Raw genomic sequence first — 17,572 nt, forward strand, 5'->3', positions numbered from 1 at the left:
AACCCCAAAAACAACCCCTTTGAAGTCGAATATTGCAAATTCCCGTCTTAGCGAGCACCTACGTCCTATAAATAACTCCTATGCAAAATTTGAGATTCCTAGCACATGTAGTTTCTGAGATCTAATGCGTCATACATGTCACTAGGAATTAAAATTAAAATTGAATCCAAGGAAAAAGGAAAATTGAAATTATTGATTTTTGAAAAGAAAATTTTGTATGAAAAATACTGTCGTGAGTACCATTATAAAAAAATATATCGCACAGAGTTTCATACAAGTAAAGCGAGTGGGGGTTGGCGAAATTAATAAACAGATACAAAATGATAAACGAAAAGAATATACAAAAAACCAAAAATTCACAAAACCATATTATTTTATTTGATAATCTAAACAAAACAATAAATTAAATAAATAATAATTAATTTAATATTGGGGCCACTCCCAACATATTTACGTGGGATTTGACTAGAGCGAGCTTCCAGATGCTTCTAATTTGGGAATACCATATTAGTTGGGATGTGCTTAAGAAATTTATTAGCGATATCCTCGAGTACCATTCCAAGTGCAGTTTCAACAGCCGGTTGAACTTCCTTTGCGAGTTCTGAAGCGTGCATGTGGACTATATGGTCGGTTATCATTTCTAGAAAAATAAAAAAAATAAATAAATATAAACGCTGTATCTCGCATACAGCAAGGTAGAAAGAGGGAACCCAGTGTATAGGCACTCCGTTCCCCACATTCTGCTGAATTTTTCGGGGCATTGCGTGTTGAGTAGTGGAACTCGGCATTTGCCATGGTGCCAGAGCGAAGAAATGAAAATATTAAGAAATAATAATTAATTCCCTCGAGTGGGGATCGAACCTATAACCATCGCGTGCCCTTGCGCTACAATGACCTCATAAAAAAAAATAATGAAAACTTGACGTTATGGAACAGAATCTCTCTCTCTCTCTCTCTTTCTATCCGTTACGTACTTAAAAGCTATTGTTCCATTTTTATTTTACTCGATTAGAAATAAAATTGTTACAAGAGAAGTAGCTACATTTAGTTTTCAAAGATTGCAACTTACCCATTTCTCCCGTAGTTGAGTGAGCTTCCTTTAAATTGGCGGTCAACGGTCCAGAGCAGCGTAGTTTGACATTTGCATCACGTATCACCATCCTCTTATGGACTTTAGCTCCGACAGCATCGAGGGCCGCAGTACAATCCGCTATAAAAATATTTTTGTTATTATTAAAAATATATTTATATTTTTGAGGTCAGATTTGAGGCCAGGCCAGGCTCTGTGCACACTTTGGACCTGTAAACGCGGCAAGTTATGGGTTCAACTCCCACTTGAAGAAATAAAATATTTAATTCGCTGTGGTGTGGCGGCAAAAGCGCGGCGTTAAATGCCGCTACTCCCGCAACAACAGGCAATGCCTCCAGAAATCGGCGAAAAGTGGGGGCGGAGTGGCTAGCACTAGGCTCCTTCTACCTAACCTACTATCTACATGCGGGATATAGCGTGACACAGCGTAAGCTGAAATTTTTATTTCTTTTTTTTTTGATGACAAAATCATATACGATGATCGAATCTTAAATATCCAGTAATTTTCTCCTATTTTTTTGTTTTATAGAGGGTGTAACTTTAGTTTATAAGATATCACTATGTAAGAAAATATATTTTTAAATATATAAAAAATTATATATTTATCACATAAAAACTATTTTATAAGTTTTTTTTTGCACGAAAAATTTCTCCAATACACACTTACTGAAATTAGCAGTAATCATTCCAGTAGATTCCACAGGGAGCATCTGAAACTCTCCTATAATAACATATTCACCCGACATTGTTAGATGTGGCAGGCTTATATTTCCAGTTACCTTTAAGTCTTCAGGATAAACACTAAAAATAAATAGAGAATATAATATTTTTTACATTTTCTATATGTTATTCCATACTGAGGAAAGGAAAAATATTTTTTATAAATGCGGGAACGAAGCGGGACTTGAACCTCGAATGGTTTGCGAGAGGCGCGGGTTCAAATCTCATTACGTTCAAATTTTTATATGTTTTCTAAAATGTATTAGAGAATGTAAATACATATACAAATGATAAACGACCCTTATTGCTATTTAAATTTTAAAGTATTGAGAACTTCCTGTATATTTAACAAAACACTATCTTAAAAAATATTAAATTTTAAGGTTAATGTCACCTTTTATGAAAGCTGATATTGTTTTCTTGAACTTTAAACAGAATAAATATGGTATATGAGACAAGGACTAAGGTCAGTGTTTTACGATACACAATATTTTAAATAAAACCATTTTTTTATTTTTACGTTTCCCTTCCATTTCGTAGATCGGGCAGCGAAAATTTATTATATTAGCTTTAGTCAGTCGGTCTTTAGTCAGTGTTTAAGTCTATATAAACATTTATAATAATAAAAACTCATCTTTTTCGCTTTCCCAAATATAGCAGTAGACAAAGTAGCTAGTGGACGGAGTGTCTTATTTCTCAATTTTCCAGAAATCACATATCCAGTCGTGAAGGAAGATATCAAACTAAATTTGGTAAAATTAGAGTCAAATCTCACTCATGGAAAATCTTCTAAATATACATTTTAAAATCAATTATTCGTTCACTATATCTAAATTTATTTCTAGATTTTCACTATATAAACAAAAATAATATAGCAGAAATGTATTTACTAGAAAACTTACTCCAGCTTATTAAAAGTATAATTGGTAAGTCCGTTTAAAATCAAATCAGTTAGCCAGGCGTCATATTTGAAGTGCGCCTGTGGCATATTGTGTTGCCTTAGCCTGATGCTGGGTACCTTCAGAGGTTCCAAAGGTTGAATATTGAACGAGGGTATCCCATGTGCGAGGAGGTGCCTCGCTTGTTCAGCTACACGCTTGATACAGTCCGCTACGTTTGGGTCGCTGTAGTGACACACTGGTTTTTTGGCTGAAAATTATTATAAAATTACCATATCAGTTATATAGTGGGGAACAGAGTGTCTTAACACAAGGTTCCCTCTGCCTTAACTGCTGTGTGAGAGGATAAAGGGTCTGTTTCTAAAATATTATGATTAATGTTTTTATTAATTAATATACGTACATATATTTTATAATAATGAAATATTAGACACAAACTAAAAACACAACTGCAAAATATTATTTACGTTATTATTGTAAATAAAATAAGATAATAATAAAGTTATTTGGATATTTTAATATCCAAATAGAGTTATATTGTTTGTTGACTCAACTAATATTAAATAATATAGTTAGTAAGAAATATTAAGAAATACAAATGTGAAATTTCATACATTTACTCTGTTCAGATGGACTTACAAATATTGACAAGTTGCTAAAGAGGTTTAAAATTTAGTTAAATGCACTTTTCACATAACACACACAATATATATTTATTCATAAGTCAAATATACAAAATGGCAGGTACATTTTCACTTGCATTTTGTTTATTTATATTCTTGCTTTAAGCGAGAACGAACACACCTACTAATATGTATATATGTAGTCATTACTCATATATGTAATTTCAAAATCTTTTCTTTTTACGTAAAAATTAATTCAATTTACATTTAAAAAAAATACTTATATTCCGCTCTGGTTTCAATATAAACCACGGCGTTAAGTTCTGCCACACAACTCGCAATACTATCAGAATTGCGCGGAAAATGAGAAACGAAGTGTCTTAACTAGGTTCTCTCTGCCTACTCTGCTGTGTGCAGGATACAATGTGAAATTGTTTTTTTTTATTATATGAAGTAAAATAGCAAACATCTTAAATAGCGCCTTACCCATTTCTTCCATATTATCGTCATGACTCGTACCATTCACTTCAGGCACACGTCTGCTAAAAACTTCACCAGACAATACGAAGACCAACAAGAATTTACAAACCGTCTTCATCATGACTCTATCCACTTTGAACTGATTCTCATCTAACACTGTCAATATCTATTTTGCCTTTATAATAGAGCTGACAGGTTAAAACGGCAACCATATGTGGAAAATATGCAACCTCGGCCCTAAGGTCTGCAGGACGTGTGCTGGTGGGTTACATTGAAACTATTATTTTTGCAAAGTACTAGTTCATTGAAAAAATGTTTGTATATATAATTTTTTATACGGAATCCTCCATGGAAAATAAAATAATTGAAATATTTAATATTTTTTATGTTCATATTTTTGAGGGTAGATAGAGAAAATTTTGGTTCACTTTTAATTTTCCATCAAAAAATTTGTATATTGTATCAGACCATGCAGGCTTATTAAATAAAATTTATAAAATACTGCCAACGTGTGATTGCGTTCTCACTCGGGAAAATGAAACATTTAATATTTTTTTCCAGGCATAGATTTTATTCATCCGCCATTCTACACTAAATACAGCAGAATTCGGCGGAGAGGGAGGAAAAAATACCCATAATAAATCTGTAAATATTAAATTTCATCAACTAGTAAATGGCAAAAGCCATGACATTTAAAAAATATATCCTAGATATTTAAGACAATTAAAAATTGATCCAATTACTTAAGCGAGTAGGTACAATGTATTTCCTTTACCGCATAGTAAACAACAACAGCTACAAGTATTTTCTCCAATATTACCACATGGTAAATTAAAGCTGATGGATGAGTCATCCGTCCCTTCTTTTCCTCATTTCAAAATCATTCAAGTTGAGTAGAATACAAAAGAAAAAATATTTAGCTTTTTTTACATTTTCTTCATATTCCTATACGTTAAAACTTTTCATTTTCACCCAAATTTACGTTTTATTATCACGGAACGATTAACTAAATAAATAAAAAAAATATGAAAATAGCAAAAACATGCAAATTTTTGGCATTTTCCATAACCCTGCACTTATTTCTATATTTAGAATGAATGTAGGAAGTGACTACAAGGTAATAATACCCTGACTCTGTCACGTATGTAGATACAATTTAACCTCTACGTCCTAAGATCATTATCATTATATCGATCGTTTTCATATAGGTATTTGTATATTTATATATTTCATATTATAGGCCGTTGTGGCACATAGTCTGATTGTTAACACGACTGTCGTGCGTTTGATTCCCATTCGGGGCAATTAATTTGTTTTCATTTATTCGCTCTGATAAGAAGACAAAGCTTGGCGTTGCGTTGGTTTCCGCCACTCAAGATTCTATATCTCGGAAATTAGGAGGTGAGTGGGGAACACAGTGTTTTAATACTATGTTCGCTCTGCCTCCCCTGCTTGCGGGCTAGAACATCCCGGAGGACAGCTAATCATCAATCTGTACGTTGCCGCTGCTTGTAGTACCTAGTTCAGTAGAGTTAAACTTATTTTTCTTCTTCTACTATAGCTTACAAATTTATGACATCTGTTACCACGTACACTGGCGCAGGTTCACAAAGTGGGGCTGGTAAAGCGACTGGTTGTGGGTTCACTAGGATAGTTAGACTCAGAGTCAAGACATGGTGTTTTACACATTCGATCAAAATTTAACAAAACTGTTTGTTCAGCAGCGGAGCTTAACGCCGCTCTTTCTTACCAGAGCTACCACAATAACCAAAATATACACTTTTAAGTAATAAAACACAATTGTAAGGTTCACCATAGTAATATTTTATTTATTTATTTATTAAGAACAAACAATATTTGGTACAGAAAAAAATACATAAACAAATTGCGCTAATTATATTGAAATTTAGTGAAATTTTGAAAATAACCTTAATTTTTGTATAAAGTTATAAAATTAACCTATAATTAATTTATTTACAACACTGGTAACATAAAACTTATAAAATGTTATTGAATCAAGACAAACAGCTAGAGCTAGTTTTATTAAATTTACTTTATAAGATACAATAATGGAATTTCTATGACAATAAAATAAATAATATTGTATAATAGTAATGATAGTTTCTTCGATGATTTTGCCCATTATGTTTTCCCGAAGTAAGAAAAACATACAAATATGAGAGTTGGTAGTTTTTTTTAAAAAACAACGAAGAACTTTGGACCATAATCGTTGTCTATTGTTGACATCTTCGTGTTCATGTAAACGTAGTTAGTTGTATAGAATTTCTTTTAAGCTTCATGGCTTTCGGTATTCAGAGAGAATCTAGTGTTGAGACACTCCGTTCCCCTTTAAGAGGCATAGCGTGTTGAGTAGCTGAACTCAAGCACGCTATGCCTCAAAACTAGAGCGAAGAAAGGAAAATATTAAATATTTCATTTCTTCGAGTAGGGATTGAACCCACAACCGTCACAGTTCCAATCGCACGCCACGACTGGCATCTAGGTATTTTCATAATGAATACATTAGAGATCTAAATCATTATAATACTAAAAGTAAACTAAAATGGCATAAGCATAATTATATAAATACAAACAAAGTTATTGAGAATCTTGAACTAATATCTCGCTTAGAGGTATCGTTCCAAATATTTTGTTGAAAAAGGCTTTGAATATAGCAGCACTGCTCTCTTCGATCAGGGGGTTGAGGATGTCAAGGACGATGCCAGGGCTTGCATTGAAAAAGGAGGCTGCTGAAGTGGCTGTAACATAAAAGAAAGAAAAATACGTTATTTTTATCTCACGTATTGCAGTGTAGGCTGAGGGAACCAGGTTTCTAAGGTTCCTTCCGCCAACCCTGATTTATACGGAATATAGAAAAAAAACTAAGCAGAAATGAGTTGATTCATTATATTTTTTCTTACTAAAGGTATTAAATAATATTAATTATAAAGCTTACCAGCCACTGGTCTTTCGCTATCATCGATGGCGATTTGTCCATGACCAATTTTCAATTTTGTAATAATTTTTTCAGCTTGCAAGAATTCGACACCGTCCTTCAAAATTGGTTTGGCACTTCCCTTAGCTACTACCGCAATGTTAGCTGCAAGAATAAAAAAAAAATAACTTTGAATAAAGAATACGCGATGTTAAACACCGTACAATTGTGTAGAAAATTGTGTTTAAATGAGACTAGAAAGACATTTGATACACTAGTAAAGAAGACACTAATAAATTTGTCTTCTTTGCTAAGCGGAAAAAAAAATTATACGTTTGTTCATAGTGAAATAATTGGTGGCTGGTTAGCCAGAGGGAACCTGGGAACCTATTGTTAAGACACTCTGTTCCCATTAGCACATTTTCTCTCCCCATATTCTGCCGAATGGCGAAGTCAATTCGCATTGACTGGCCTAAATTTTATATTCATTCATAGAAAGATTTGATTTTAGATACATTATTAGGCATGTTTAAGTAATAAATAAATATATGTTTGTAAAGGTACTTACTAAAGTTACTGCTGAGCTTTCCCTTTCCACTGATGTCAAGAGTAAGAATTTTGGAACCACGGACATCGTAGTCGGCTGTTACAAATAACTTGGGGATGATAAGTCTCACTTCTCCTACGTACTTGTTGTTGAGGTTGAACCTGGAAAAAATAACTTATAGTTTAAGATTTTTAGGGTTCCGTACATAAAGGATAAACTTCTATAAAAATAGAAATTCCTCCGATTTGAAATCAGTTAAATCATATTAAAGGAACAAAATGCATGTAGATATTTTTATGGCTCTACACTAATACACTATAAAATTTAGCATTTCAGTTAAATTAAAAAATCTACGATTATCACAATTATTTGATATTGAAAAATTTCGTTTTCTAAATAAGGTAAGTAAATAACGATAGAGATACGTACATAAATCTACTTTCCGCTCTATTACTAAAATTATATAAGCAACATTTTAAGCTCAACCAAACCACGTTTTATCCTTAGTTGGCCCACAGAATTCGTTTAGCCTACATACCTAAAACTAGTTTGGGTCACTTCGTAGAAAATCTAAAATTGTGAAGCAATTGCTTGTGTGTGTCCTATATTTACTTTTATTTAATTATTAAGAAAATATTCTTTTAGTTCTTCGCTCTGGCGTCGAGGACAAGCGCAGCGTTGAGCTACGCCACTCAACACAATGCCTCCAGTCTTAACAAGCACCAAAATTTTATTTACATATAAATATATACTATGGCAACGTCTACATTAGTTACTGCAATACTATGATATTATCAAATTCAAAATGTACTAGAGCATAACACCAGGCTGGAATTAGCAAATCGTGAAAGCAAACATTACGTGTTATATTCTATTTGTATATTATATAGGTACTTTGATTAATGTTATTATTATATTTAATTGTGTATGAATTAATTATAAAATAACTGTGGGTTTAAGTAAGTGTTGATTTTAAATGTGGTTTTTTGCTAACAACTGATTTAATTTTCAATCTAGTTCGTGGGCATAGTAAAAGGGGGGGTGGTGTATGCCCACCCCAGATTAGTCTTGAGTCCATATCAGAAATATGACTAGCAAAAAGTTAATCCGGAAAATTAAAAAAAACCTTCAAAACTAAAATTCAAGTCCCCCTGGAAAATATTTCTAGATACGTCGACCAAACCAATATACTGAAATATAATATTGATGAATGACTACTGACTTGGCCTAATATAGTACCTTGACAGTGCTTCCTTATTATAAAATATAAGATTTCATTCGAGAGTCCTATACTAAGATCAAATATTTGTTTTATTAGAATAACACCGGAGATCGAAGAGCTAGGAAAGAATAAGATATTCACATTACATTTTGACAAGATGTTCCTATGATGTACTTACTTTATCTTCTCTATTTTGAAATTTGAACCACCATAAGCCTTCATATTCTTTATAGTAGCCTTCAATCTTAAGTTATTTGCTGTTCTATCTAATTTCAATGTAGGTACGGAGAAAGGATCTAGGGCTGGCACATTAACTTCTGGGATTCCATTAAGCAACCTGGGTTTCACGACGTCCACTGCTTTGATAACACATTTGTCAAGTTCTGGGTCATTCCGCTTGCACTGGGGAAAATCATCCGCTGGAAGTAAATAGAACGTAGATTCAAATAAAAATTTATAGATTTAGAATTAACAAACAAAAAAATAAGTCCTATGTTCATAAATAAAGTTCCATGACTTTATCGACTATCAAGATGCATAATAAAACAATTCTAAAATTATAAATTAAAAATACCAGCACGTATTACAGGTACTTTGCCAGTATTTCTTTATTTTTAAGCATAAGATTCCATTCAAGGCTCCTAAGGTATTACGATCTTCGAATATTTGTGTAATTAGAATAACACCAGAGATAAAAAAATTAAATAAAAAAAATTTAGAAGATAAAATTTTTAAATGTTTTCAAACTACATAAAAGAATGGATACAAAAAATATATAAATATAGAGATTGAATTTAAAACACTCAGTTATTGCATCTTAGTAGTAAATAAAGATTTTAACTTAAGAAATATATTAATACTCAACACGCAATGCATTCAGAATTCGGCATAGTGTATTAACACTAAGTTCCCTCTGCCTACCCTGCTGTGTGCGGGATTTTAAAATATATTAATATACCATTGAAACATATTAATGTTTTCTTTATTGCCAAACACTAAGTCATTCACATTATCATAATTTCATTAGGAGCAATGTCGACTGTTACTAAACAAACTGCTTATTAAAATGATATTGCCAAACATAAAACGTTCTCTTGTTGCGTTTCAAAATCCAGTGACATTATAAATGTATGAATATGTATGAATGTATGTGACATTCGTCTTATAGTAAAATTTTGTAATAACTTCAAAAATATCGAAATTTAAACTAATTTTAACAAATTTTTTGACTAAAATAATTTAGCTTCATTGTTAATGGGGTACGGAAATTACTTAATGGGAACCTAATGTCTTAACATTAGACTTCCAGGATCCCTTTGCTTACTCTGCTATGTGTGGGACACAGCGTGAATATATATTGAAGTGAAAACCGAAACTGCCTTTATTCAAGTAGATTTTTTTTCAATATGTTAATAAATAAAATAATTATAAATACAATTTTAGTGTTACCTTTATGTACTAGATATATTTTAGTTTAGATTAAACTTGCTCTACAACTATAAGATTTCTAATTTAATCAATTATTTTATCTTTTTCAAGGACCCATAAATATTACTTTGTAATATTAAATGCATTTATCACGTAATTGTGTAGTTATACTAAAAATTGGCCCCAATATAACGTTGAAGAAGATTTAAAAATTTAATAAATTTTCTAGGTTTCATCCTATCCTATATCTTATAAAACAAAGTCGCTTTTCGTGTCTGTCTGAACTTTCTAACTCTTCTTCTTCTAAACCACCCAACGGATTTTTATGCGGTTTTCACCATTAGGTCGAGTATTTTTCAGGGAAGGTTTATATATAGTTTATTATTTGTACATTCTTATGTAAATTAACATAAATACGATAAATGTGTCTAAAGTCCTACCCGTTGAGACACTTTCGCGCATGCGCTGCTTTAATGGTAAGTACTACATGAAAATAATGTACTGGAGTATTATTCCTCTTAATAAGATCTACAAAAAAGTCCGCGAGAGCATATTTTTATCTTTTAAGGATAACGTGAAGTGATCATATTTCTGTCTAAAAATAGTAATTTCAATATATTTTTTATTGTGAGGGATATTTTTCCATTATGGTATTAATCCTTATCCTTTAAAATACTTTATTAATTTTTTACGTTAAACGAAGATAAAATTTGCTTTTTCGAAACTATTTTTTACACTCTTTCGAAACTACAACTACACTATTTCGAAATTGCGAATAGTTTTAGAGAAAAACGCATTTAATTGTTGACACATCACGCCGTTGACTCATCAGCTGTGCCGACTTAAGTTTTACTTATCCCTTACTCTCAGTATATAAATAAGTATATTAGTTACGTTGGCCATTTAATGTAGATCAAAACTGTCTTTTACTGTTTTTCATTTTAATAAGTACTTTAGAAGTTGTTACAATATCAAAACGTCCTTGCTGCGAAACGCGCCCCGCGACGTTTTGCTTATACAAGCGCGTCATGAGGAGTTATCGGTGGTTCAGTGGTAGAATGCTCGCCTGCCACGCGGGCGGCCCGGGTTCGATTCCCGGCCAATGCATTCTATTTAATTTTCGTCACAGGCAGCCACGTAGTGCTTGCTTTTCATCAGGGACAGAATACCCTCTTCAGCATTAACCACAAGCTTGAAAAAAAGAACCCGCCCGCTATAGAGGCATAGCAACGAAGATTTAGAAGCGTTTGCACGTATTGGATAATTGGAGTTGAATGTATTGTTTCAGCGCGATATATTTGGTTTCATATTTTTTGTAATAGTTATTAGTAGGTTTTGTTTATTGTAGGTTTGTTTTTCTTTATAATTTCTTCCGTTTAAAAATAGTTATTTAAATATATTTTAATAAGTACTTGAGAAGATTAGTAGCACAGTACCTACTAAAAATCCTTGCTGTGTAAAACAATTGGAAAATCCTTATTGAAACTACGAAAATGCGGGTTGCATTAGGGTTTAATTAATTTTCACATTATCTTAAGTGCTTTGCAAACATACATTATATGAATAATCCAGTAGTAAAAGCGGGCGAAGCCGCTAGAGGGTCGCTAGTATTTCATAAATCTATATATATAAAAGGACTTGTCCTCACTGACTGAGGTAAGACGCACGCACAGCCGTAACCGCTGTGCGTAGAAACGTGATATCTGGACACATGTTTACTTTCGTAATCTGGACATCCACTAAGAAGGGATTTTGAAAAATTTTAACCCTAAAGGGGTGAAATAGGGGTTCAAAGTTTGTATGGAAAAAAAATTAAATCGGCACCGATTTTTATAAAATTTGAAATTTAGATTATTAAAAGTATTTAATTGAACACGTGTTTCAGCGTTTTCTAGAATTCTCCCCCTAAGGGTGCAAATAAGGGGTTGAAAGTTTGTATAGAATTTTTTTTAAATCGGCACCAATTTCTATAAAATTTGAAATTCAGACTCTTAAAAGTATTTAATTGAACACATGTTTCATGGTTTTCTAGAATTCTTCCCCTAAGGGGGCAAATAAGGGGTTGAAAGTTTGTATGGAAAAATCTTTAAAACGCCACCGATTATTATAAAATGTTTAATTTAGACTCTTAAAAATATTTAATTGAACATGTGTTTCATCGTTTTCTAGAATTCACCCCCTAAAGGTGCAAATAAGGGCTTGAAAGTTTGTATGGAAAAATCTTTAAATCGCCACCGATTTTTATAAAATTTGAAATTTAGACTCTTAAAAATATTTAATTGAACACATGTTTCGTGGTTTATTAGAATTCACCCCTAATTACGCAAGCGAAGCTGCGCGCGTCCGCTAGTAGCTATATATACATACTAATGCTATAAAAGAAAATATTACCAAAGCAACGCATAATAGAGTAAACGAATATCCTGAAGACTCATAAAATTTAAAAATTAATTTTTAACAAAAACAAAAACCGACTTCTAACAAGGAACTAAAAAGTGAAAAATAATTATACAAAGATTTTATAATTTTCAAGTCGGTGCCAAGTAAAACAAACAGGCGCAGTAATTAGATATTGTAGTAAGGGTGTTGTAGCATTAGCTTGACACCGACTTCAAAATTATAAAATCTTTGTATAATTATTTTTCACTTTTTAGTTCCTTGTTAGAAGTCGGTTTTTGTTTTTGTTAAAAATTAATTTATTTTACCTTAGATCTTAAAATGATGCTTCTTAAACGAGTGGTGATGGTGGTGGTAGTGGTTGTCAACGAGTGGTTAGGTATTATTTTTGTGCAATGTTACATTTTGGTATATTGACAAGAACATACATAAAAAGTATTCGGGCAAATTGAAAATCTCCCTTTTTTGAAGTTGGTTGAAAAGAAATGCAACGATCAGGAATCTCACCTCTGACATCAATTTAAAAAGTTTTTGCTTGTAACTATTACAGTATAATCAATTTTTTACCAAACTTTCTAAATTTTCACCAGATCCCATAATCGGAACCTAACCAAACTTTCACCAAATTATCCTTGAAGTGTATCCTTTCAAATAAAAAAAGAATCATCAAAATCGGTTAGCGCGACATTGAGTTATTTGGCTATTTGTCGCGCACATACTTAATGCAAATTTAAGACTAATGTGATTTTCTCATAGATACCATTGTCAGACATGGACCAAAAAAAAATGGGACCATTCGGGAAGCTTCACCTTTCAAACAAAAAAAAAATTTTCAAAATCAGTTCACCCAGTCAAAAGTTATGAGGTAACAAACATAAAAAAAAAATTAAAAAAAAAAAATACAGTCGAATTGATAACCTCCTTTTCTTACAGAAGTCGGTTAAAAATATAATATCCTACGAGGCCGTCGTGACGCAGCGGTATAAGGGTGTGACTGTAACGCGACGGGTGTGGGTTCGATCCCCACTCGAGGAAGTGAAATATTTATTTACGTTTATATTTCCATTTCTTCGCTCTGGTGTCGAGGCAAAGCGCGGCGTTGAGTTCTGCCACTCAACACGCAGTGCCTCCAGAACTCGGCAGAAAGTAGGGAACTGAGTGTCTTAACACTAGGAGGCAGCGTGAAGCTAAAAAAAAATATCCTATCTTTTATGTAATAACTTCAATTTAGAAAAAAATTTAAAAAAAAAATTAATATTTTAAAAATTAAAAAAAAAAATTTATAAAGGCCGCACATAGAAGGAAATAAATCAAAATATTGAATACTTCATTTCCTCGAGTGGGAACTGAACCTACGATCGGTTACGCGCACGTGCCCCTACGCTACGACTAGCCTTTTTTAATAATTTTAGTTATGAAAAGAATAAACACATAATAAATTCTTAATTTGCAATAAAAAAAAATACCGTCCACGTGTATCTACCGACAGATAATTTATTGCAATATTATAGTGACAGTTTACGATATCATAAAATCTAGCTATGACTCTATCTTATCTTTTATGATCTTACTATAGATGGGTACTATAGATGAATGAGCAAGCAAAAGAGTAGGTTCATTTTTTAGCTTCACGCTCTATCCCGCATATAGCAGGGATGTGGAACTTAGTGTTAAGATACTCCGTTTTCCATTTTCCGCTGAATTTTCGAAATATTTTCTGTTGAATGGCGGAAAACCCTTGCTTTGCCTAGTTACCAAAGCGAGGAATTAATGCATTAGCGATTGGAGTAATTAATTATTTTCAATTTTCCTCTCTGTTAAGACAAAACGCGGCGTTGACTTACGCCACCCAACACACAACGTCTCAAATTCGAACAGACGCACTTCTCTTTGCGTGCGTGATACAGCGAGAAAGTAAAAAAGGAGAAAGCAAAATATAAAAAAAGAAAATATTTATTTCTTCCTCATGACCTCAGATCTGATAAGGTTATATAATTTTAATTACAATGAAGTCATTTATGCACTTCACTACAGGACAACTGTTTTTCGAAAGTAAAATCTTTTATAACACGAAGGTTAAAAGGAATATTTTGAGTTAACTTTTAAGGTTAAGGTTATATAATTATTAATGTCATGTAAATAAAGAGGGATTATATTCTTATTTTATATTCATCAGCTTCACGCTGTATCCCGCACACAGCAGGGTAGGCAGAGGGAACCTAGTGTTAAGACACTCCGTTCCCCACTTTCTGCCGAATTCTGGAGGCATTGCGTGTTGAGAAATGGAAGAAGAAATGAAAATATAAACGTAAATAAATATTTCACTTCCTCGAGTGGGAATCGAACCCAAAACCGTCGCGTTACATTCACAACCTTGTGCCGCTACGCCACGACCGCCTCAGAAGAATTAGATTAAACTTAAAAGAGATCTTAGATAAGAAGAGAACTTAGATAAGATTAAAACTTAGAAGAAAACGATTAAAATGATAAATTTTCCCTAAATACACTTCAACTTCCTTAATTACAAGCAGGCAAAGCCGCGCGGGGGTGCCAGTCTCTCATAAAGTTAAAATAATAATCTGTTCAAAATTGATCGAGTACCTCTCATACGTCTCAGAGACATCAATGCAAGTTTTATTTTACTTTTTCATAATAATGATAAAATTACACAGTTAATTACAATATAATTCTATCCACCACATCCGTTACTTTCCATTTTCTTAATATATATAGCAACACTACCGCCTTGTCTTATATTATATAATTTATTGTTTACAATAAGACTTATTAAATAATATAAATAAACACGAAATACAACGATGTACGTTACTTAAACAATAAAAACAAAAAACTTACGTAAAATTTTCGCAGAAACAATCCCAGTACACAAGGCTAATACTATAAGGATATTCATTATAAAAATTATAATTATAATTAAATTATATAAAATTCGACACAGGATTGGAACTGGCAAGCGTCCATAAGCGAGTGGTACGAGCACGTCGCCACCACCAATATTTGTATGAAAGGAAAGGCAGGGTACACCAGAGAGGTTGAGCAATGTGGGGAAATAACTAAGGATTTTGGAGTATATCTTGAACTTTATTATGCTTAATAGTTTCCTTATATTGTTTTACGTTGTTATTTACGTGAATTGTAATGTAAGTGGTGTTTTTACGTGTAATGATATGATATGGTCTTATTTGATTGCTATGCGAGAATTATTTTGAAGTGATTTAAATCGTTTTTATTGGAGAATTAGGAATAGTTTATTGTTTTATTTCTTATTTTTTTAAAAAAACAAGCAGTGCTTTGATGATTGTTTACTTGATGTATATTATTAAAATTACTTAAATTTCAATGAAGTTATGAAAAATAATATTTTAATAAACGCAAAATATGCCAAACCGGATAAAATTAAATAATTACCCTATAAATAATAATTTCTAGTTATAGACATAGTTTAAGTCACAGATAAAACAAAATTAAAAATCAAAACTTATAATTTTGAAAATCCGAAACAAAAGGGGAGGACCACGTGTCTATAGTTGCTTAGTTAATATACAAAAAAAGGTGCCAAGCTGGAGGCACTTAGTAAACGTCAAACCCACGACCATCGTGTGTACTCTTGATTTTTTTACAACTGCGCTATGATGGATGCATCAGAAATATGTAAAGAATATATTTCTTCACTTAAATAATATATTTCTTTATTTCTTTAAACTTTACGATAAATATTTAAACCTAACAAGTACCTATACATATAATTTAGCCTAACAAAATGTACTGAATGGTGCAACAAATCAATATTGGTTACATTTAAAAAAAGGCGCATTACATAAATTGCTGACCGATTCTCAATTATATTATACAACCGATCTGAACTGTAACAGTTATCTCACAGTGCAAGAGCGTAAACTCGGAAGCGACATAACACCATCAAACCCTCGTGGCGTAGTGGCACAGCTCACTAAATACGATAATTGTAGGTTCCATTTCTATTAGGGATTATATTTACTAGGGGCGCGAACCAGACCTCAATTTTGACTAAATCTCGGTAGTGCTCACATGTTGAGCGAAGCGAGAAATAAATTTTTGAATTTTTTCGCCTAAAACCATCTACGTGGTCGTATCTATATGTTTGCAAATTTTCATCTCAATTTGTCAAACCATTTGGGAGCCTATTGGTGACAAAGAGTGTGAAAAGTCTCCAGTAGAGCAAACCGCTCGCTTCGCTCAAAAAAAATGTTTATTTTCCCTCTCTGGGTGACTAAGCATGACGTTGATTTCCGCCTCTCAAGAGGAATGTCTTTCGGAAGGAATTGTGGAGGACGAAATGTCTTGACACTAGTATTCTCTCTGCCTACTTTTTTAAGGAGTAAAGGGGGAAACTGAATTAAAAAAAATAATCTTCATATGCACATTTTCGTCGTCGAAGACCTGCGGAGCCACCCAACCTATATTTATTTTGGCTGAAAAATGATAACGTAGTTTTACCCTTCTATTCTCTAGCAAAATATTTTCTACATTTGGCTGACCGTGTTTTCTACATGAGAGATTAGGTTGTATTTACAACGAGTAGGAAATGAACCTAGACTTATCGTGCTTACAGTCAGACGCTCACAGATCACAGCACAATGGTCTCGAAATATCAGTATAAGATGACTAATAATTAAATAATGCAGAAAAAAGTAAGAAAAAACTATTACTTTTTCTATCTAATATAAACAAATATAAATATTACATTGGTAACAGCCAACTAATACAAAAAGAACTGAATCTGTTGACATTTGCTTATATATTTAGAAACATGTTACACCAATATTTTATGTAAGATCCATACAAACACTAAACGACGAATATGAAGTAGGTATATTTGGTCACAAAATATGTATACATAAATTTGCAAAGTAAATTTTGTTTGCCAATCTGAAAATCCTACCTCTTTTAAAGATGTTTCAAGGAAAGGTAGAGGTATATATTAGACTAGCGGACGCGCGCAGCTTCGCTTGCTTATTTAGGGGGGAATTCTATTAAACCATGAAACATGTGTTCAATGATTTATTTTTAAGAGTCTAAGTTTCAAATTTTATAAAAATCGGTGGCGATTTAATGATTTTTCCATACTAACTTTCAACCCTTTATTTGCACTCTTAGGGAGTAAATTCTAAAATATTGTGAAACACGTATTCAATTAAATATTTTTAAGAGTCTGAATTTATAATTTTATA

The 17,572-nt window shown here is 32.4% G+C and overlaps 2 protein-coding genes across 2 annotated transcripts; both read right to left on the reverse strand.

Annotated features, from left to right (window-relative positions):
* Positions 1-355: 355 nt before the first annotated feature.
* Positions 356-4,010, reverse strand: LOC146534351 (circadian clock-controlled protein daywake-like). Its single transcript, XM_085193131.1, has 5 exons — positions 3,819-4,010; positions 2,713-2,959; positions 1,758-1,891; positions 1,070-1,210; positions 356-640 (listed from the first exon to the last, which is right to left on the reverse strand). The coding sequence occupies exons 1-5, from the start codon at positions 3,931-3,933 to the stop codon at positions 489-491; spliced, it is 789 nt and encodes a 262-aa protein (XP_085049257.1). The 5' UTR covers positions 3,934-4,010; the 3' UTR covers positions 356-488.
* Positions 4,011-6,318: 2,308 nt separating this feature from the next.
* On the reverse strand, positions 6,319-15,354 carry LOC146534352 (circadian clock-controlled protein daywake-like). Its single transcript, XM_085193133.1, has 5 exons — positions 15,198-15,354; positions 8,695-8,935; positions 7,316-7,455; positions 6,769-6,912; positions 6,319-6,571 (listed from the first exon to the last, which is right to left on the reverse strand). Exons 1-5 carry the CDS (start codon positions 15,253-15,255, stop codon positions 6,411-6,413), a joined length of 744 nt encoding a protein of 247 aa, XP_085049259.1. The 5' UTR covers positions 15,256-15,354; the 3' UTR covers positions 6,319-6,410.
* Positions 15,355-17,572: the final 2,218 nt, after the last annotated feature.

The sequence above is a fragment of the Heliconius melpomene genome, chromosome 11, assembly GCF_056956725.1.
Source record: "Heliconius melpomene rosina isolate 202511_hmr_F chromosome 11, ASM5695672v1, whole genome shotgun sequence".
Taxonomy (NCBI): Eukaryota; Metazoa; Arthropoda; class Insecta; order Lepidoptera; family Nymphalidae; genus Heliconius; species Heliconius melpomene.

Excerpts from the sequence above, each read along its gene's own strand:
- LOC146534351 (XM_085193131.1), bottom strand. The coding sequence starts at position 3,933 with ATGATGAAGACGGTTTGTAAATTCTTGTTGGTCTTCGTATTGTCTGGT. Across the intron at positions 1,892-2,712 it reads TATACTTTTAATAAGCTGGA|TGTTTATCCTGAAGACTTAA; the intron begins GTAAGTTTTCTA and ends ATTTATTTTTAG. Across the intron at positions 641-1,069 it reads CTCAACTACGGGAGAAATGG|AAATGATAACCGACCATATA; the intron begins GTAAGTTGCAAT and ends TTATTTTTCTAG.
- LOC146534352 (XM_085193133.1), bottom strand. The coding sequence starts at position 15,255 with ATGAATATCCTTATAGTATTAGCCTTGTGTACTGGGATTGTTTCTGCG. Across the intron at positions 7,456-8,694 it reads TTCAAAATAGAGAAGATAAA|GTTCAACCTCAACAACAAGT; the intron begins GTAAGTACATCA and ends TATTTTTTCCAG. Across the intron at positions 6,572-6,768 it reads TAGCGAAAGACCAGTGGCTG|CCACTTCAGCAGCCTCCTTT; the intron begins GTAAGCTTTATA and ends TTTATGTTACAG.